The sequence below is a fragment of the Oncorhynchus mykiss genome, chromosome 25 (genome assembly GCF_013265735.2).
Source record: "Oncorhynchus mykiss isolate Arlee chromosome 25, USDA_OmykA_1.1, whole genome shotgun sequence".
NCBI lineage: Eukaryota > Metazoa > Chordata > Actinopteri > Salmoniformes > Salmonidae > Oncorhynchus > Oncorhynchus mykiss.
Genome location: NC_048589.1, coordinates 5,029,487 through 5,051,516, shown reverse-complemented (window position 1 = coordinate 5,051,516; position 22,030 = coordinate 5,029,487). Strand labels below are relative to the sequence as shown.

Below are 22,030 nucleotides of genomic sequence, written 5' to 3'. Positions count from 1 at the left end.
CCCCTTGGCGTTTCGGCGTTGCCCACTTCGCCCCGAGCTGTGTGGTCACTCTGCACCCAGACAGCCCTCTTTTTTCCTTGGCCAGGGCTCCCCCAGAGCCCCAGACAAAAGGAGGTTTCCTTTGATTCATGCCCAACGGGCGGGGACCGCTGCTGGGGTAGCTGTTCTAGCATGTGCCCTGGTGTTTGTTTTGCTCATAGAGGTGCTGTCAGAATGGATTGGAGGCACTAACTAGACTGTTTTTATGTTGCTGTTTGGTGACGGATGCTGGGGTTTAAAGGGACCTGTGGTTTTAAAGATAGGGGTTCTGCTGCAGAAGATGAGTGCTTCTGTGTGTGTTGTGGTTGAAAACGGTATAGGAGCATTGTGTACTGTATCAATAAGGGTTTGTGTAGAGGGGAGAGAGAGAGAAAAATGGTGAGAAAGTTAAAAGGGAGAGAGAATGAGGTCATTGACAGTCAGGCTTAGGTTCAGACACACCGTTCCCCTTTCCATCCTCCTCTTTTCTCTGATCACAGAGGTAGGGGGCAGAGAAGTGGACATTTGGGTTCAGCGTCACATTTTCAGAGGCTCGGAAAAGCTGATGATCCTGGATTTGTTTATGTCCCAAGTCTCCCCCTTCTCTCAGATCCTTCCAGCGACACTCTAAAACACAGGACACACACACACAGGACATCACAGATGTTCCCCGGACTCAGAGGTGCAAGCAGGGATTCTGGAAACGCCATTAAAGTCATAACTCTGTACATGAACTCCGCTTATTCCCAGCGCAGATACGGACATACTGTAGTCGCTTGTAAGGACTCATGCGCAAAGGCAGGAGAATGCACACGCACACAATAACATTCTTGCTCACCGACACACATCACTCAGATCCACACTGCATTCTCACACACACACACACACACACACACACAATGGATAAATACAAGACACACATCACTCTCACTCAGATCCGCACCTCATTCTGACACACACATACAGTTGAAGTCGAAAGTTTACATACACCTTAGCCAAATACATTTAAACTCAGTTTTTCACAATTGCTGACATTTAATCCTTGTAAGAATTCCCTGTTTTAGGTCAGTTAGGATCACCACTTTATTTTAAGAATGTGAAATGTCAGAATAATAGTAGAGAGAATGATTTATTTTAGCTTTTATTTCTTTCACCACATTCCCAGTGGGTCAGAAGATTACAGACACTAAATTAGTATTTAGTAGATTTGCCTTTAAATTGTTTAACTTGGGTCAAACGTTTCGGATAGCCTTCCACAAGCTTCCCACAATAAGTTGGCTGAGTTTTGGCCCGTTCCTCCTGACAGAGCTGGTGTAACTGAATCAGGTTTGTAGGCTTTGCTCGCACAGGCTTTTTTAGTTCACACACACATTTTCTATAGGATTGAGGTCATGGCGTTGTGATGGCCACTCCAATATTTTGACTTTGTTGTCCTTAAGCTATTTTGCCACAACTTTGGAAGTATGCTTGGGGTCATTGTCCATTTGGAAGACCAATTTGCGACGAAGCTTTATCTTCCTGACTGATGTCTTGAGATGTTGCTTCAATATATCCACATATTTCCCTTCCTCATGATGCCATCTATTTTGTGAAGTGCACAGACCCTTCTGCAGCAAAGCACCCCCACAACATGATGCTGCCACCCCCACAACATGATGCTGCCACCCCAATGCTTCACGATTGGGATGGTGTTCTTCGGCTTGCAAGCCTCCCCCTTTTCCTCCAAACATAACGATGGTCATTATGGCCAAACAGTTTCATCAGACCAGGGGACATTTCTCCAAAAAGTAAGATATTTGTCCCCCGTGTGTAGTTGCAAACCGTAGTCTGGCTTTCTTATGGCGGTTTTGGAGCAGTGCCTTCTTCCTTGCTGAGCAGCCTTTCAGGTTATGTCACTATAGGACTCGTTTCACTGTGGATATATATATTTTTATACATGTTTCCTCCAGCATCTTCACAAGGTCCTTTGCTGTTGTTCTGGGATTGATTTGCACTCTTTGCACCAACGTGCTTTCATCTCTAGGAGACAGAATGCGTCTCCTTCCTGAGCTGAAGGCTGCGTGGTCCCATGGTGTTTATAATTGCGTACAATTGTTTGTACAGATGAGTGTGGTACCTTTAGGCATTTGGCAATTGCTCCGAAGGATGAACCGGCCTTGTGGAGGTCTACCATTTTTTTCTGAGGTCTTGCCTGATTTCTTTTGATTTTCCCATGATGTCAAGCAAAGAGGCACTGAGTTTGAAGGTAGGCCTTGAAATACATCCACAGGTTCACCTCCAATTGACTCAAATTATGTCAATTAGCCTATCAGAAGCTTCTGAAGCCATGACATCATTTTCTGGAATTATTCAAGTTGTTTAAAGGCACAGTCAACTTCTGACCCACTGGAATTGTGATACAGTGAATTATAAGTAAAATAATCTGTCTGTAAACAATTGTTGGAAATATGTTGTGTATCATGCACAAAGTAGATGTCCTAACCGACATACCACAACTATAGTTTGTTAACAAGAAATTTGTGCAGTCGTTGAAAAACAAGTTTTAATAACTTCAACCTAAGTGTATGTAAACTTCCGACTTCAACTGTACATAGTCCACAGATGTTCCGGATTAGCTGATTAGCTATCCTGATTAGTTTCCTGCCAGTGTCATCTGCCAAAATAAAGAGAAAGAGAGGGAGAGAGAGAGTGACAGGGAAATGAGGTAAGAAGTCGCAGAGATGGAAATGAGTTGCCAATCAGTAGGTGGAAGTTAAATTGTGTTTGTGTGACTGAGCATGCCGTCAATATGCCAAATAGGCTGGCAGCAAGTTGGCAGGAAGCAAGTAAGCACCATTTTTCTACATTGAAGAATAAAAGTGAAGACATCAAACTTTTAAATATCACATATGGAATCATGCAGTAACCAGGAAAGTTTGAAACAAATTACATTTGATTTTAGATTCTTCAAAGTGGCCACCCTTTGCTTTGACAGCTTTGTATTCTCTTGGTATTCTCTCAACCAGATTCACCTGGATTGCTTTTCTAACAGTCTTGTTGGAGTTCCCACATACGATGAGCACTTGTTGGCTGCTTTCCCTTCACTCTGCAGTCCAACTCATCCCAAACCATCTCATCTGTGTTGTGGAGGCCAGGTCATCTGATGCAGCACTCCATCCTTCTTCGTCAAATAGCCCTTACCCAACCTGGAGTATTAACCAGATGGGATGTTGTATCGCTGCAAAATGTTGTGCTAGCCATGTTGGTTAAGTGTGCCTTGAATTCTAAATAAATCACAGACAGTGTCACCAGCAAAGCACCCACACAGATCACACCTCCTCCTCCATGCTTCACGGTGGGAACCACACATGGAGAGATCATCCGTTCACCTACTCTGCGTCTCACAAAGACACTTTGGTTGGAACCAAAAATCTCACATTTGGCTCATCAGACCAAAAAACAGATTCCCACCGGTGTAATGTCCAGTGCTCGTGTTTCTTGGCCCAAGCAAGTCTCTTCTTATTATTTATTTTAAGCAATTCGACCATAAAGGCCTAATTCACACGGTCTCCTCTGAACAGTTGATGTTGAGATGTGTCTGTTACTTGAACTCTGTCAAACGTTTATTTGGGCTGCAATCTGATGAGCAGTTAACTCTAAAAATCTTGGTTGACCCAACTGCTGGGTTTCAGGCATTGGTTCACTTAAAGCCAATTCATGGTTGATCCGAAAATGTGGTCAGGCTCCGTATGGAGGGTGTGACACAATTGCGGAGCCTCCAAAGGCCAATTTGAGCTCTGTACCGCATCGCCGTGCGCCTCACAAGTTTTGTAACAATGCGTATGGCTAAGCATAGCTCTATATAGCGCCACATTGACATGATTGGTGGGCGGGAGGTCTTGTATAAACACAAACTCACTTCCTTGACAACTTCCTTCACAACAGCTCTGCTCCGCGAAACACAAGAAGTATGATTCTGACTTCGACAGAGTCCGTATCACTGTATATGCTGCATGGCCAATGTAGACATCGGATTGAACATGCAGCACCTTTTAGTTGGATTGATTTCTTAAAGAATTGCTGGGTAATTGATGCTGGGTGCTGTGTTATTGATGCTGGGTTATTGAGATATGACCCAGCGGGTCAGCTCAAAAGAATGGAGGCGTGGCTTAGTAGGGGCATGGCTTTCAGATAGTTATTTTTGTCCACGCGTGAGAGTAAATGTCATTCCAGTTCATCTGTTCCGTTGTATGTTATCACATGTTAAGGTTAAACAACTACACTTTTGAAGCTTTAATTAGGCTTACAGAATTGAATGAGTTCCCCAAGGGCCTATGCATATCCATATGGATTAAGATTTGGGATAGAATTAAAACAAAAATATCAAAAACAACTTCCTATCGCTGGATTTGAATGTGCAACCTTTGGACGAGAGGCAGAGGCAGATGCATACACCCATCCCCCATTCCTGTCCACAACACCATAGTGCAGGTTTTCCCAAATTTGGTCCTCGGGACCACAAGGAGTGCACGTTTTGGTTTTGCCCCAGCGATACACAGCAGATTAAAATAATCAACTAATCATACAGCTTTCATCATTTGAATCAGCTGTGTAATGTTAGGGCAAAAAAATAAACGTGCATGCCTTGGGGTCCCGAGGGCCGAGTTTGGGAAACGCTGCCCTAGCAAAACTGAAACCTACTTTAAGGTAACAATGCTCACTGTTAGCCATAGTGGCCAGTTTCCACATCGTCTCCCGACATTGTATCACGGGTGACCTGGATAAAATTAACCCATGTTTGGGTGATCCAAACAACCCAACATGCTCTGTTATTAACGCAACCCAACTGTCTGGGTCAAAATAACCCAGCATGTGTTCAGTCCAGCATCTAAATTGGGTTGTTTTTAACTCAACATCTTTTAGAGTGTAGATGTCCACTCAGTTATCCTTTCTTTGTTGCGGTTAATTTGTGTGTGGGTATGTAGTGAGCCTGCGCATATATTATTCAATGGGTTGTGGGTCTGTTATCCTTGATCTGTTGCATGGGGTACAATGCTAGTAGCTTAAGAGTGTAAATGTGTGTTTGTGGTCCTCGTACCATACCTGTGTGTATAGCGGTTCGTAGATGTCCACTCCTTGATCCTTGCTCTGCTCTATGGGAATGGTGCCTCGTTTCCAGATGAAGCGGGCCGGGGGGTTGGAGTTGACAGTACAGCGGAGGAACACCGTCTTCTCCTGGTAGAAGCTCCCGCGCACATCGCTGATGGTCTGGTGCACCGTCAGAACTGGTTTGTCAAGGTCTGGGCACACACACAGACACACAGATGCACTTCATCAATATCAAGAATACGTTCATCCAAACTATACTAAATTCCATCAATCATATTTTACAGACTATGTGGGGACCTTCCTCACAATGGTTAGACATCAGTAATGTACACAGCCTTCACCTACTGTACCTTACACCACACTGAGACACTCCACAAATGAATCAGGAAAATATCTACACGAAAGGTTTGCCTGCCCAAAACCATTTTAATCACACATAAATGTCAAGAAATCAAAAGGGGATGAATACTTATGATAGGCACTGTAGATTCAGCAGGGAACTGTATGTGTGTGTCTACGTGACTCAGGCACTTGTTGCTTCCTTGCTGTGTTATTTAGGAGCAGCCCTCTATTCTATTGTGACTAAGAGATAAAGATAGAAGCACATCTAAACACTAAATACAACTTGATAAGGCTGAAGGTTGATTGGGACCAGTTTATTAGCCGACTACTCACTGTTATTAGGAAAAGAGCCATGCTAAATTGTCTCTTTTAGACAACTATCCCAGAAAAGACAGTATTGTTAAAAGGCTTCTCTTCTTCAAGTGGGGAGAAATGGAACAGTACAGTACACAATGTACAAGTAGATTCTCTCTCTTTCTTTCCGTTCCGCTCTCTCTCTCTCACACACACACATTCTCTCTCACACGCACACAGAAACGCACACACATCCTGTCCCCTAACTCATCTTTCAACACAAAGGCAAAAGGAATTTGGGGTCAATTAATTGCAAAGCCTTCTCCAAAAAATGACACAGGAGGACACAGATTAACAAACACAAATTGAAATATCTCAAAAACTGAATGTCCTATAAACATGACATTTTCAGGGCTTATACAATAATATGAGCATAAAATGAAATACAATTACATGCATACACAGTACCAGTCAAATGTTTTTACACATCTACCCATTCAATGGTTTTTCTTTATTTTTACTATTGTAAAATAATAGGGAAAACATCAAAACAATGAAATACAGTGCGAAAGTATTCGGCCCACTTGAACTTTGCGACCTTTTGCCACATTTCAGGCTTCAAACATAAAGATATAAAACTGTATTTTTTTTGTGAAGAATCAACAACAAGTGGGACACAATCATGAAGTGGAACGACATTTATTGGATATTTCAAACTTTTTTAACAAATCAAAAACTGAAAAATTGGGCGTGCAAAATTATTCAGCCTCCTTTAAGTTAATACTTTGTAGCGCCACCTTTTGCTGCGATTACAGCTGTAAGTCGCTTGGGGTATGTCTCTATCAGGTTTGCACATCGAGAGACTGACATTTTTTCCCATTCCTCCTTGCAAAACAGCTCGAGCTCAGTGAGGTTGGATGGAGAGCATTTGTGAACAGCAGTTTTCAGTTCTTTCCACAGATTCTCGATTGGATTCAGGTCTGGACTTTGACTTGGCCATTCTAACACCTGGATATGTTTATTTTTGAACCATTCCATTGTAGATTTTGCTTTATGTTTTGGATCATTGTCTTGTTGGAAGACAAATCTCCGTCCCAGTCTCAGGTCTTTTGCAGACTCCATCAGGTTTTCTTCCAGAATGGTCCTGTATTTGGCTCCATCCATCTTCCCATCAATTTTAACCATCTTCCCTGTCCCTGCTGAAGAAAAGCAGGCCCAAACCATGATGCTGCCACCACCATGTTTGACAGTGGGGATGGTGTGTTCAGCTGTGTTGCTTTTACACCAAACATAACGTTTTGCATTGTTGCCAAAAAGTTCAATTTTGGTTTCATCTGACCAGAGCACCTTCTTCCACATGTTTGGTGTGTCTCCCAGATGGCTTGTGGCAAACTTTAAACGACACTTTTTATGGATATCTTTAACCTTTCTGATCTCCCCATCCCGGATCCGGGATCGTGAATACAGACTCAAGCTCATTACCATAACGCAACGTTAACTATTCATGAAAATCGCAAATGAAATGAAATAAATATGCTAGCTCTCAAGCTTAGCCTTTTGTTAACAACACTGTCATCTCAGATTTTCAAAATATGCTTCTCAACCATTGCAAAACAAGCATTTGTGTAACAGTATTGATGGCTAACGTAGCATTTAGCATTAGCATTCAGCTGGCAATATTTACACAAAAAAACAGAAAAGCATTCAAATAAAATCATTTACCTTTGAAGAACTTCAGATGTTTTCAATGAGGAGACTCTCAGATAGCAAATGTTCAGTTTTTCCTGAAAGATTATTTGTTTAGGACAAATCGCTCCGTTTTCTGCGTCACGTTTAGCTATGAAAAAACCCCTGTATCCAGGATTGTGTAAATCTATCAGCAAGCTCATTAGCATAACACAACGTTAACTATTTATGAAAATCGCAAATGAAATGAAATAAATATGCCATCTCTCAAGCTTAGCCTTTTGTAAACAACACTGTCATCTCAGATTTTCAAAATATGCTTCTCAACCATAGGAAAACAATCATTTGTGTAAAAGTAGCTAGCTAGCGTTAGCATTTAGCGTTAGCATTTAGCGTTAGCATTAGCGTCAGCATCCAGCACGCAACATTAACAAAAACATAAAAGCCTTCAAATAAAATAATTTACCTTTGAAGAACTTCTGATGTTTTCAATGAGGATACTCTCAGTTAGATAGCAGATGCTCAGTTTTTCCAAAAAGATTCCTTGTGTATTAGAAATAGCTCCGTTTTATACATCACATTTGGCTACCAAAAAAAATCAGAAAATTCAGTCCTCAAAACGCGAACTTTTTTCCAAATTAACTCCATAATATCGACTGAAAACATGGCAAACGTTGTTTAGAATCAATCATCAAGGTGTTTTTCACATATCTCTTCATTGATACATCGTTCTTGGACACATGCTTTCTCCCCTGAATCAAATGGTAAAGTAGAAGCAGCTGGCAATTGCGCACCGAATTCGACGCAGGACACCAGGCGGACACTTGGAAAATGTAGTCTCTTATGGTCAATCTTCCAATGATATGCCTACAAATACGTCACAATGCTGCTAAGACCTTGGGCGAACGACAGAAAGTGTAGGCTCATTCCTTGCGCAATCACAGCCATATAAGTAGACAATGGAAAACAGAGCTTCAGAAATTCTGCTAATTCCTGGTTGATGCATCATCTTGGTTTCGCCTGTAGAATGAGTTCTGGGGCACTTACATACAAAATCTTTGCAGATTCTGAAACTTCAGAGTGTTTTCTTTCCAAAACTATATATATGCATAGTCGAGCATCTTTTCGTGACAAAATATCGCGCTTAAAACGGGAACGTTTTTTATCCAAAAATGAAATAGCGCCCCTAGAGCTCTAACAGGTTAAGAAATGGCTTTCTTCTTGCCACTCTTCCATAAAGGCCAGATTTGTGCAATATACGACTGATTGTTGTCCTATGGACAGAGTCTCCCACCTCAGCTGTAGATCTCTGCAGTTCATCCAGAGTGATCATGGGCCTCTTGGCTGCATCTCTGATCAGTCTTCTCCTTGTATGAGCTGAAAGTTTAGAGGGACGGCCAGGTCTTGGTAGATTTGCAGTGGTCTGATACTCCTTCCATTTCAATATTATCGCTTGCACAGTGCTCCTTGGGATGTTTAAAGCTTGGGAAATCTTTTTGTATCCAAATCCGGCTTTAAACTTCTTCACAACAGTATCTCGGACCTGCCTGGTGTGTTCCTTGTTCTTCATGATGCTCTCTGCGCTTTTAACGGACCTCTGAGACTATCACAGTGCAGGTGCATTTATGCAGAGACTTGATTACACACAGGTGGATTGTATTTATCATCATTAGTCATTTAGGTCAACATTGGATCATTCAGAGATTCTCACTGAACTTCTGGAGAGAGTTTGCTGCACTGAAAGTAAAGGGGCTGAATAATTTTGCACGCCCAATTTTTCAGTTTTTGATTTGTTAAAAAAGTTTGAAATATCCAATAAATGTCGTTCCACTTCATGATTGTGTCCCACTTGTTGTTGATTCTTCACAAAAAAATACAGTTTTATGTTTGAAGCCTGAAATGTGCCAAAAGGTCGCAAAGTTCAAGGGGGCCGAATACTTTCGCAAGGCACTGTAACACATACACAGTTGTGACCAAAAGTTTTGAGAAAGTCACAAATATACATTTTCACAAAGTCTGCTGCCTCAGTTTGTATGATGGCAATTTGCATATACTCCAGAATGTTATGAAGACTGATTAGATGAATTGCAAAAAATTGCAAAATCCCTCTTTGCCATGCAAATTAACTGAATCCCCCCAAAAAAATATTGACTGCATTTCAGCCCTGCCACAAAAGGACCAGCTAAGATCATGTCAGTGATTCTCTCGTTAACACAGGTGTGAGTGTTGACGCGGACAAGGCTGGAGATCACTCTGTCATGTTGATTGAGTTTGAATAACAGACTGGAAGCTTCAAAATGAGGGTGGTGCTTGGAATCATAAATCAACCATTTATCAGATCATCAAAAACTTCAAGGAGAGCGCTTCAATTGTTGTGAAGAAAAGTCCAGCAAGAGCCAGGATCGTCTCCTAAAGTTGATTCAGCTGCGGGATCGGGGCACCACCATTACAGAGCTTGCTCAGGAATGGCAGCAGGCAGGTGTGAGTGCATCTGCACGCACAGTAAGGCGAAGACTTTGAGGATGGCCTGGTGTCAAGAAGGGCAGCAAAGAAGCCACTTCTATCCAGGAAAAACATCAGGGACAGACTGATATTCTGCAAAAGGTACTGGGATTGGACTGCTGAAGACTGGGGTAAAGTCATTTTCTCTGATGAATACCCTTTCCGATTGTTTGGGGTATCCAGAAAAAAGCTTGTCCGGAGAAGACAAGGTGAGCGCTACCATCAGTCCTGTGTCATTCCAACAGCATCCTGAGACCATTCATGCGTGGGGTTGCTTCTCAGCCAAGGGAGTGGGCTCACTCACAATTTTGCCTAAGAACACAGCCATGAATAAAGAATGGTACCAACACATCCTCCGAGAGCAACTTCTCCCAACCATCCAGGAACAGTTTGGTGATGAACGATGCCTTTTCCAGCATGATGGAGCACCTTGCCATAAGGCAAAGTGATAACTAAGTGGCTCTGGGAACAAAACATCGATATTTTGGGTCCATGGCCAGGAAAGTCCCCAGACCTTAATCCCATTGAGAACTTGTGGTCAATCCTCAAGAGGCGGGTGGACAAACAAAAACCCACAAATTCAAACAAACTACAAGCATTGATTATGCAAGAATGGGCTGCCATCAGTGGCCCAGAAGTTAATTGACAGCATTCCAGGGTTGATTGCAGAGGTCTTGAAAAAGAAGGGTCAACACTGCAAATATTGACTCTTAACATCAACTTAATGTAATTGTCAATAAAAGCATTTGACATTTATGAAATGCTTGTAATTATACTTCAGTATTCCATGGTAACATCTGACAAAAATATCTAAAGACACTGAAGCAGCAAACCTTGTGGAAATTAATATTTGTCATTCTCAAAACTTTTAGCCATGACTGTATATAGTAACCAAAAAAGATTCTTCAAAGTAGCCACCCTTTGCCTTGATGACAGCTTTCCAGCTTTCGGGGCTCGCTCCACTTTCATTTTATACGCTATTGAACGCAGTGTATCTCATCTTAAATTTTTATTGATTATTTACGTTTAAAAATACCTAAAGTTGGATTAGGACTATTTGAAATGTTTGGACCAAGATTACAGGTAATTTATTAGATAATGTGTAGTCATGTTGGAACAGGTGTTTTTCTGAATCAACCGCGCCAAATAAATTGACATTTTGGGGATATAACGGCGGAATTAATTGAACAAAAGGACCCTTTGTGATGTTTATGGGACATATTGGAGTGCCAACAGAAGAAGATCTTCAAAGGTAAGGCATGAATTATATCGTTATTTCTGAGTTTTGTGTCGCGCCTGGCGTGTATAAATATGATTGTCATGTGTTTGTTTGATTGGGTGCTGTCCTCAGATAATAGCATGGTTTGCTTTTGCCGTAAAGCCTTGTTGAAATCTGGCACGTTGGCTGGATTAACAACAAGTGTAGCTTTATTTGATGTATTACATGTGTGATTTCATGAAAGTTGAATATTTATAGTAATTTCATTTTAATTTGGCGCTCTGCCATTTCACCCGATGTTGTCGAGGGGTTCCGCTAGCGAAACGTCTAGCCGTAACAGGTTTTCACAAAGTTTAGCGGTAGCTTTTTGGAATCCTTTCTCTGCATGTTGAATGAATGGATTACTCAAATCGATGGTGCCAACTAAACAGACTTTTTGGCATATAAAGAAGGATTTTATATAACAAAACGACCAAGCATTTTGTAGCTGGGACCCTTTGGATTGCAAATCAGAGGAAGATTTTCAAAAAGTAAGTGAATATTTAATTGTTATTTGTGATTTTACAAAGCCTGTGCTGGTTGAAAAATATTTTGATGTGGGGCACCGTCCTCAAACAATCGCATGGCATGCTTTCGCTGTAAAGCCTATTGTAAATCGGACAATGCAGTTAGATTAACAAAAATGTAACCTTATAACCGACATAGACAAAAAACAGACCTACATCCTATGCTAGCTTGCTACCGATGGCCCAGATAGCTGTCTGAATCGCCGTTATCCCAACCAACCTCACTACTCACTGGACCCTTAATGATCACTCGACTAAGCACTCCTCTCCTTAATGTCAATATGCCTTGTCCATTGCTGTTCTGGTTAGTGTTTATTTGTTAATTTCACTGTCGATACTCTAGCCCTGCACATTATACCGTATCCAACCTTTCAGTTCCACCACTCACACATGCGATGACATCACCAGGTTTCAATGATGTTTCTAGAGACAATATCTCTCTCATCATCACTCAATACCTAGGTTTACCTGGTTTCATGCATGTTAACATTAGAAGCCTCCACCCTAAATTTGTTTTATTCACTGCTTTAGCACTGCTTTAGCACACTCTGCCAACCTGGATGTTCTAGCCAAGTCTGAATCCTGGCTTAGGAAGACCACCAAAAATTCTGAAATCTCCATTCCTAACTACAACATTTTCAGACAAGATAGAACGGCCAAAGGGGGCGATGTTGCAATCTACTGCAAATATAGCCTGCAGAGTTCTGTCCTACTATCCAGGTCTGTACCCAAACAATTTGAACTTCTACTTTTAAAAATCCACCTCTAAAAACAAGTCTCTCACCGTTGCCGCATGCTATAGACCACCCTCTGCCCCCAGCTGTGCTCTGGACAACATATGTGAACTGATTGCCCCTCATCTATCTTCAGAGTTTGTGCTGCTATCCGACCTAAACTGGAACATGCTTAACACCCCAGCCATCCTACAATCTAAGCTTGATGCCCTCAATCTCACACAAATTATCAATGAACCTACCAGGTACCACCCCAAAGCCGTAAACACGGGCACCCTCATAGATATCATCCTAACCAACTTGCCCTCTAAATACACCTCTGCTGTTTTCAACCAAGATCTCAGCGATCACTGCCTCATTGCCTGCACCCGTAATGGGTCAGAGGTCAAACGACCTCCACTCATCACTTTCAAACGCTCCCTGAAACACTTCAGCGAGCAGGCCTTTCTAATCGACCTGGCTGGGGTATCCTGGAAGGATATTGTTCTCATCCCGTCAGTAGAGGATGCCTGGTTTTTAAAAAAAAAATTTAAATGCCTTCCTCACCATCTTAAATAAGCATGCCCCATTCAAGAAATTTAGAACCAGGAACAGATATAGCCCTTGGTTCTCTCCAGACCTGACTGCCCTTAACCAACACAAAAACATCCTATGGCGTTCTGCATAAGCATTGAACAGCCCCCGTGATATGCAACTTTTCAGGGAAGCTAGAAACCAATATACACAGGCAGAAAAGCCAAGGCTAGCATTATCAAGCAGAAACACAAACTCAAAACAGTTCCTGGACACTGTAGCTGCCCACTGCACTGAGGATAGGAAACACTGTCACCACCGATAAATCCACTATAATTGAGAATTTCAATTAAAAAAAATATACGGCTGGCCATGCTTGCCACCTGGCTACCCCTACCCTGGTCAACAGCACTGCACCCCACTACAGCAACTCTCCCAAGCCTTCCCCATTTCTCCTTCTCCCAAATCCAGTCAGCTGATGTTCTGGAAGAGCTGCAAAATCTGGACCCCTACAAATCAGCAGGGCTAGAAAATCTGGACCCTCTCTTTCTAAAATTATCTGACGAAATTATTGCAACCCCTGTTACTAGCCTGTTCAACCTCTCTTTTGTGTCGTCTGAGATTCCCAAAGATTGGAAAGCAGCTACGGTCATCCTCCTCTTCAAAGGGAGACACACTCTTGACCCAAACTGCTACAGACCAATATCTATTCTTCCCTGCCTTTGTAAGGTATTTGAAAGCCAAGTTAACAAACAGATTACTGATAATTTCAAATCTTACTGTACCTTCTCCGCTATGCAATCTGGTTTCGCTATGCAATCTGGTGCACCTCAGCCACGGTCAAGGTCATAAACGATATCACAACCGCCATCGATAAGAGACACTACTGTGCAGCTGTATCAATCAGCCTGGCCAAGGCTTTCGACTCTGTCAATCCCAACATTGTTATTGGCAGACTCAACAGCCTTGGTTTCTCAAATGACTGCCTCGCTTGGTTCACCAACTACTTCTCCGATAGAGTTCAGTATGTCAAATCGGAGGGCCTGTTGTCCGAACCTCTGGCATTCTCTATGGGGGTGCCACAGGGTTCAATTCTCGGGCCGACTCTCTTCTCTGTATACATCAATGATGTCGCTCTTGCTGCTGGTGATTCTTTGATCCACCTCTACGCAAACGACACCATTCTGTATACCTCTGGCCCTTCAGTGGACACTGTGTTAACTAACAATCCAGATGGCCTCCAACTGCTCTTAAATGCAAGTAAAGCTAAATGCATGCTCTTTAACCGTTCGCTCCCCGCACCTGCCCGCCTGTCCAGCATCACTACTCTGGATGGTTCTAAATTAGAATATGTGGATAACTACAAATACCTAGGTGTCTGGTTAGACTGTAAACACTCCTTCTAGACTCACATTAAACATCTCCAATCCAAAATTAAATCTGGAATCGGCTTCCTATTTCGCAACAAAGCATCCTTCACCAATGCTGCCAAACATACCCTCGTAAAACCGATCCTCGACTTCGGCGTTGTAATTTACAAAATAGCCTCCAACACTCTACTAAACAAATTGAATGCAGTCTATCACAGTGCCATCCGTTTTGTCACCAAAGCCCCATATACTACCCACCACTGCGACCTGTATGCTCTCGTTGTATGCCAAACCCACTGGCTCCAGGACATCTACAAGTCTCTGCTAGGTAAAGCCCCGCCTTATCTCAGCTCACTGGTCACCATAGCAGCACCCACCCGTAGCACGAGCTCCAGCAGGTATATCTCACTGGTCACCCCCAAAGCCAATTCTTCTTTTGGCCGCCTCTCCTTCCAGTTCTCTGCTGCCAAATGACTGGAACTAACTGCAAAAATCTCTGAAGCTAATTCCCACTCTTGCTTTAACTTCTTAGTGACAGTATTGATTGAGTGATTAGTATTTTCACGTCCGGATGAAATGCATGCCCAAATTCAACTGCCTGGTACTCATCCCCAGAAGATAAGAAATGTATATTTTATTTGGATAGAAAACACCCTGAAGTTTCTAAAACTGTTTGAATCATGTCTGTGAGTATAACAGAACTTATGTAGCAGACGAAACCCAGAGGATAAACCATTCAGATTTTGTCTTTTTTGAGGTCACTCTCTTTTCAATGGATTTTCATTGGGAAACTAGATTTCTAAGGGACCTTCTTGCAGTTCCTACCGCTTCCACTGGATGTCACCAGTCTTTAGGAATTGGTTGAGGTTTTTCCTTTGTGTAATGAAGAAGTAGCCCTGTTCAAAACGAGGGTCACTTGTTGTGTACTGTTTGTTAGAGGCGCGTGATCAGAAAGGTAGCGTCAGTTTGTTTTCTTCCTGTATTGAACACAGATCATCCCGTCTTCAATTTTATCGATTATTTACTTAAAAAATACCTAATGTTGTGTTACAAAAGTAGTTTGAAATGTTTTGGCAAAGTTTACAGGTCACTTTTGAGATATTTTGTAGTTTTTCTGGATCAAACGCGCCAAATAAATTGACATTTTGGATATATATCGACAGAATTAATCGAACAAAAGGACCATTTGTGATGTTTATGGGACATATTGGAGTGCCAACAGAAGAAGCTCGTCAAAGGTAAGGCATGATTTATATTTGTATTTCTGCGTCGTTTTGTGTCGCGCCTGCAGGGTTGAAATATGTTTTCTCTCTTTGTTTACGGAGGTGCTATCCTCAGCTAATAGCATCGTTTGCTTTCGCCAAAAAGCCTTTTTGATATCTGACATGTTGGCTGGATTCACAACACGTGTAGCTTTAATTTGTTATCTTACATGTGATTTCATGAAAGATTGATTTTATAGTAATTTATTTTAATTTGGCGCTCTGCATTTTCTCTGGCTTTTGGCCAGATGGGACGCTAGCGTCCCACATATCCCAGAGAGGTTAAGCACAAGCTGTCAGAGCAGCTCACAGATCACAGCACCTGTACATAGCTCATCTGCAAATAGCCCATCCAACTACCTCATCTCCATACTGTATTGATTGATTTATTTATCTTGCTCTATTGCACCCCAGTATCTCAACTTGCACATTCATCCTCTGCACATCCTACCATTCCCGTGTTTAATTGCTATATTGCAATTACTTTGCCACCATGGCCTATTTATTGCCTTACCTCTCTTATTGTGCCTCATTTGCACATGCTGTATATAGATTTTCCTACTGTATTATTGATTGTATGTTCGTTTATTCCATGTGTAACTCTGTGTTGTTGAATGTGTCGAACTGCTTTGCTTTATCTTGGCCAGGTCACAGTTGCAAATAAGAACTTGTTCTCAACTTCTCCTGCTCTTACTCTTTTTCAATCTCTCGGTGCCAATATCAGGGCCTCTCTAGGCCTTTTGGCCCTTCCTCTACATTATAACCCTTTCTCCATTATTTAGTCTGCCTCTGCTAGCTGTAAATAAAAAGATGAGGGCAGAGGCCCACTGGGGACAGTGATGGGGACAGTGAGAGAGAGAGAGAGGGCACCAAGACATAAAATCTAAGTCAGGATTTATTGGGGGCCAAGCAGATGAAAAATGTCATGATTGTTTATTAAAATAGTTTGTTACACTTGGACAATACCCTTCATTTTACATTGCCTAGGCTATAGCTCAGCATGCTATCACAGTCCTGTGGCTCACAGAATACTCACATTTTCACAAAAGTCAAAAAGCACAATCCATATGGTGACAGCAGATTGAAATTAATTTGTTGTGAAATGTAATGTAATGTTTTTAATTGTGCTGTATATAACTGCTTTAATTTTGCTGGACCACAGGAATGGGGATCCATAATGAATACAAATATAGCCAAATGTAGGCTATTGCTTTGAGGATATTGAATCATCTTCTTAATTACTGCTGTGGTCATTGTAATGCCAATACAGTGCCTTGCGAAAGTATTCGGCCCCCTTGAACTTTGCAACCTTTTGCCACATTTCAGGCTTCAAACATAAAGATATAAAACTGTATTTTTTTGTGAAGAATTAACAACAAGTGGGACACAATCATGAAGTGGAACGACATTTATTGGATATTTCAAACTTTTTTAACAAATCAAAAACTGAAAAATTGGGCGTGCAAAATTATTCAGCCCCCTTAAGTTAATACTTTGTAGCGCCACCTTTTGCTGCGATTACAGCTGTAAGTCGCTTGGGGTATGTCTCTATCAGTTTTGCACATCGAGAGACTGAAATTTTTTCCCATTCCTCCTTGCAAAACAGCTCGAGCTCAGTGAGGTTGGATGGAGAGCATTTGTGAACAGCAGTTTTCAGTTCTTTCCACAGATTCTCGATGGGATTCAGGTCTGGACTTTGACTTGGCCATTCTAACACCTGGATGTGTTTATTTTTTAACCATTCCATTGTAGATTTTGCATCATTGTCTTGTTGGAAGACAAATCTCCGTCCCAGTCTCAGGTCTTTTGCAGACTTCATCAGGTTTTCTTCCAGAATGGTCCTGTATTTGGCTCCATCCATCTTCCCATCAATTTTAACCATCTTCCCTGTCCCTGCTGAAGAAAAGCAGGCCCAAACCATGATGCTGCCACCACCATGTTTGACAGTGTTCAGGGTGATGAGCTGTGTTGCTTTTACGCCAAACATAACGTTTTGCATTGTTGCCAAAAAGTTCAATTTTGGTTTCATCTGACCAGAGCACCTTCTTCCACATGTTTGGTGTGTCTCCCAGGTGGCTTGTGGAAAACTTTAAACAACACTTTTTATGGATATCTTTAAGAAATGGCTTTCTTCTTGCCACTCTTCCATAAAGGCCAGATTTGTGCAATATACGACTGATTGTTGTCCTATGGACAGAGTCTCCCACCTCAGCTGTAGATCTCTGCAGTTCATCCAGAGTGATCATGGGCCTCTTGGCTGCATCTCTGATCAGTCTTCTCCTTGTATGAGCTGAAAGTTTAGAGGGACGGCCAGGTCTTGGTAGATTTGCAGTGGTCTGATACTCCTTCCATTTCAATATTATCGCTTGCACAGTGCTCCTTGGGATGTTTAAAGCTTGGGAAATATTTTTGTATCCAAATCCGGCTTTAAACTTCTTCACAACAGTATCTCGGACCTGCCTGGTGTGTTCCTTGTTCTTCATGATGCTCTCTGCGCTTTTGACGGACCTCTGAGACTATCACAGTGCAGGTGCATTTATACGGAGACTTGATTACACACAGGTGGATTGTATTTATCATCATTAGTCATTTAGGTCAACATTGGATCATTCAGAGATCCTCACTGAACTTCTGGAGAGAGTTTGCTGCACTGAAAGTAAAGGGGCTGGATAATTTTGCACGCCCAATTTTTCAGTTTTTGATTTGTTAAAAAAGTTTGAAATATTCAATAAATGTCGTTCCACTTCATGATTGTGTCCCACTTGTTGTTGATTCTTCACAAAAAAAATACAGTTTTATATCTTTATGTTTGAGGCCTGAAATGTGGCAAAAGGTCGCAAAGTTCAAGGGGGCCGAATACTTTCGCAAGGCACTGTACAGATGTAGGATCTTAATTTGAGACAGTGTGCTACAAAAGGAAAATAATCCTGGAGCACCAGGAAATGTGAATTATTATGTGGATTATAATTAATGGACATTTTTGTAGAGGTTGACACATTTTTCATTAGGGCAAATAAAGTCTGACATTTTTATGTGGAAATGACAAACTTTGGAAGCCTTTTAAACCTTGGATAAACTATACGTTTTGATTTCCTACTGTGCAGGAAAATTGTAAGCAACAAAAGAGTGATCAAATTATGATCCTACATCTGTATATCACATTTCAATTGTGTTTCACTAACACAATTAAAGGTGAATATACAAACTTCCTATAAGTTGACAAAACATATTGCCACGCGGCTATTTAGTCAAACCATGCCAACGGAATTCTCTCAACGCATGTCTTAAGAAGCCAGTAAGCCTTTTAATCAGTGAGCATTAGGTCTCCAGCCATCTTAGATTGAATGACATGGTTTATACCGGTTAATTCTGGTTTCATAGTGTTTTTTTGCTCCCTGAAGAAGCATGAGGCAACCAAAGCTGGTGTAAGGTCAAGATAATTTAAGTTTGACGCTGCATTGTGTACCTAACCTACATGGATTGGAGAAAGGAAATAAATAAAGGTTGATAAAAACACATTTTAGACAAGCAGAGCAGATCTTATCAAGGCTCAGTCGGAGGACCGGTTAATTTTCCTCACGTTTTCTACAATTTTTAAGTCTGTGGTGTGTGTGTGTGTGTGTGTTTGCGTGCGTGCGTGCGTGTGTATGTTTGTGTGTCGTGCCTGGGAGTGTATGGGTGCAGACTCAATTTGTGGTTTAGCCCTCCCTCATAGACATGAAGGTCTGAATCCTGCATATACTGAATGTGTGTGCGTGCGTGCGTGCGTGTGTGTATATTTCCCTCTTTATTGTGCCTGGGAGTGTATGGGTCCACAAATATGCTGAGAAGGATTATCACCACAGCAAGCAGGGTACTTGGAGTCAAACAGACAGGTCTGGATGAGATCTTCAAGGTCAGGGTCCTCCGCAAGGCTCACAAAATAATTTTAGACCCAAGCCACCCCCTGTACCCGGACTTTGAACTACTCCCCTCTGGGCGCAGGTATAGGGCACCCCTCATCAGGAAACACATAACTAGACAATAATTTATGCCAGGTGTGATATCCCGCCTAAATAGCTTGGGCTAATGTTCCTATCGACTCAGTAAGGCCAGCAGGCTAGTCTTTAAAAAATATTTTTTTTATTGGTATGTAACTGTCATGAAAGTTGTATTGTCAATTTAGTTTTGCATTTAAATGCCACTTTAAACGTGTACATGACACTGCAACAAAATTTCCCTATGGGGACAATAAAGTCAGTAAGTAAGGAGGAGATGCACTGCAGTACTTAATACAGCTAGTGGCCACACCAGATACTGACTGTTACTTTTGATTTTTATCCCCCCCCCCCCCCCCTTGTTCAGGGACATATTATTCCATTTCTGTTAGTCACATGTCTGTGGAACTTGTTCAGTTTATGTCTCAGGTTGTTGAATCTTATGTTCATACAAATATTTACACGTTAAGTTTGCTGAAAATAAACAGTTGACAGTGAGAGGACGTTTTCTTTTTTTGCTGAGTATATGTGTGTCTGTGTGTGTCTGTGTATGGAAAAGGAGCTTTAAAAGATGGATGACGAAGTCAAGATTCTCTCTATCGCTCAAACTACAATACATCTGCACTAGTTTTGTTTTGTTTTTGAGTATTTTTTCCCTTTGTTTTGGAGATCTAATCATACTCTATTTGTTCCTAGTCAGTTTCTGGCGGCCCATTGTGTAGGCCTGTGGATCAATTCCGCCCCCAGGGGTCTGAACTTACTGCTGAGAGTTAGAATAGTAGAATACATATGGTGCAATTTCGAAATTGGGTTGTGCATCTGCAGTTTATTTATTTTTATATCAGTCACTGACAGTCACTCAATTAGCCCATTAGCCCACAACATTTTGCTAATCCAAAGTGACATTTTATTTTGTCACGTGCCGAATAAGCCTGGTGTAGACTTTACCGTGAAATGCTTGCTCACAAGCCCTTCCCAACAAATAGTAACACTATATACAGGGAGCACCAGTACCAGATCAATGCGCAGAGGTATGAGGTATTTGAGGTAGGAACAATATGTACATGAAAGTAGGGTAAAGAGACCAGGCTTCAGGATAGATAAGAGTTTCAGCAGCAAATAATGAGTGTAAAAGTGAGTGTGTGCGTGCGTATGTGTGTGGTTTTGTGTGGGAGTGTCAATGTAGTGTGTGTATATGGTGTGTATATACAGTATCGTCTAGCTAAAAGGATAGGGTCGGCTCAGACCTGCAAGCAACTGCGGCCCATCAAGACAAGTTCAGATTTTTTTGTTGCTCCCACCCCCATGTAGGTGGTCTAGGTGAATTTAACCCGAAGCCACGTAGAATTAGGGCCTTGGTTTCGAGCCCCCCACAGCATGAGTGTCTCACTTTGGAGATTTGAAATGACACTTAGCCACTCCAACCTAGTTGTGGTGAAGAAAACCTCAGGCCTACCTCTCTCCCTCGATTGAGAACTCGTCGAAAACAATAAAAAATGACATTGTTGAGGAACACAGTAAAATGGCGAGGCGAGTGTGTGGATAGAGGGACTTAAGTGACCACAAACTGTCTCAGAAGTCCACATTATATGTTCTCATCAAAGGGAAGCTTAGGTGAGGGTCCCTGTTACGGATACAAGTATTCTGTGTGTATCCTTCGTGTGCATTTATTTTCTCTCCTTCTCCCCTCCTCACAGGTGGCAATCATCATTCCCCAATCAGTCATCAATCAGACGCTAATCAGAAGACACCTCCTCCTGTTTCCATCTACCCAATCACATCCCCTTTCCCTTGGTTTAAAAACCCATTCAGTTGTTTCCTCTGGAGCTCCATCTCTCTGCCAATCTCTCGGTAGTTCTCTGGTTTTGTTTTCGCAACTAAATGTCACATTGTCCCCCCCCCTTGAGTATTGTTGTTGTTATGTTGTTTGATGGTGGGAAAAGTGGGTATTAAGACAAGTCGCCCATGGGCCTACACAACCCGTAGGTAAACTTTGTTTTTAAAACACTAGTTAGAACTGGGCGGACCACCCACTGTATTTTTGGTTATTTAGCTGTATAGTAGTAGGCTAGTCTAGCTTAGGGGTATTTTGGGATATTTGTTTCTTTCCTTGGGTCTAGCTCAGCCCCTTTTTCCTGCACCCCTTTACTGTGTGTTTGCAAATAAACCCTGAGTGTTTGACGGTAATTTAGTTGTCTGTTTTTTTTCGTTCTCACTGTTACTTTGTTGCTATTATACTTTGCTTGAGTTGTTACGGGTCTCGTTACCATCCTCCCTAGACTGCCGGGCCAAAGGGATTCGTAACAGTCCCCAAAGGGAGCACTATTGCAAACAGTATCCACACCCAATATAACATTCATGTAATATCAGTCGAATGGACTAAGTCCGCCAACATGGAGCGTTATCCCTTGGTACATCCTAGACAGCTGTTCCGTTGCGCCTATGGCATATTAGGGAAC

At 41.9% G+C, this 22,030-nt stretch overlaps 1 protein-coding gene across 1 annotated transcript in view; it reads right to left on the bottom strand.

Annotated features, from left to right (window-relative positions):
* LOC110505249 (MAM domain-containing glycosylphosphatidylinositol anchor protein 1-like) overlaps window positions 1–22,030 on the bottom strand; it is a 297,185-nt gene that overhangs the window by 136,544 nt on the left and 138,611 nt on the right. The window contains exon 4 of the mRNA XM_036962249.1: window positions 5,101–5,297. Within this exon, the coding sequence (XP_036818144.1) occupies window positions 5,101–5,297 (197 nt within the window). The remainder of the gene's footprint in view (window positions 1–5,100; window positions 5,298–22,030) is intronic.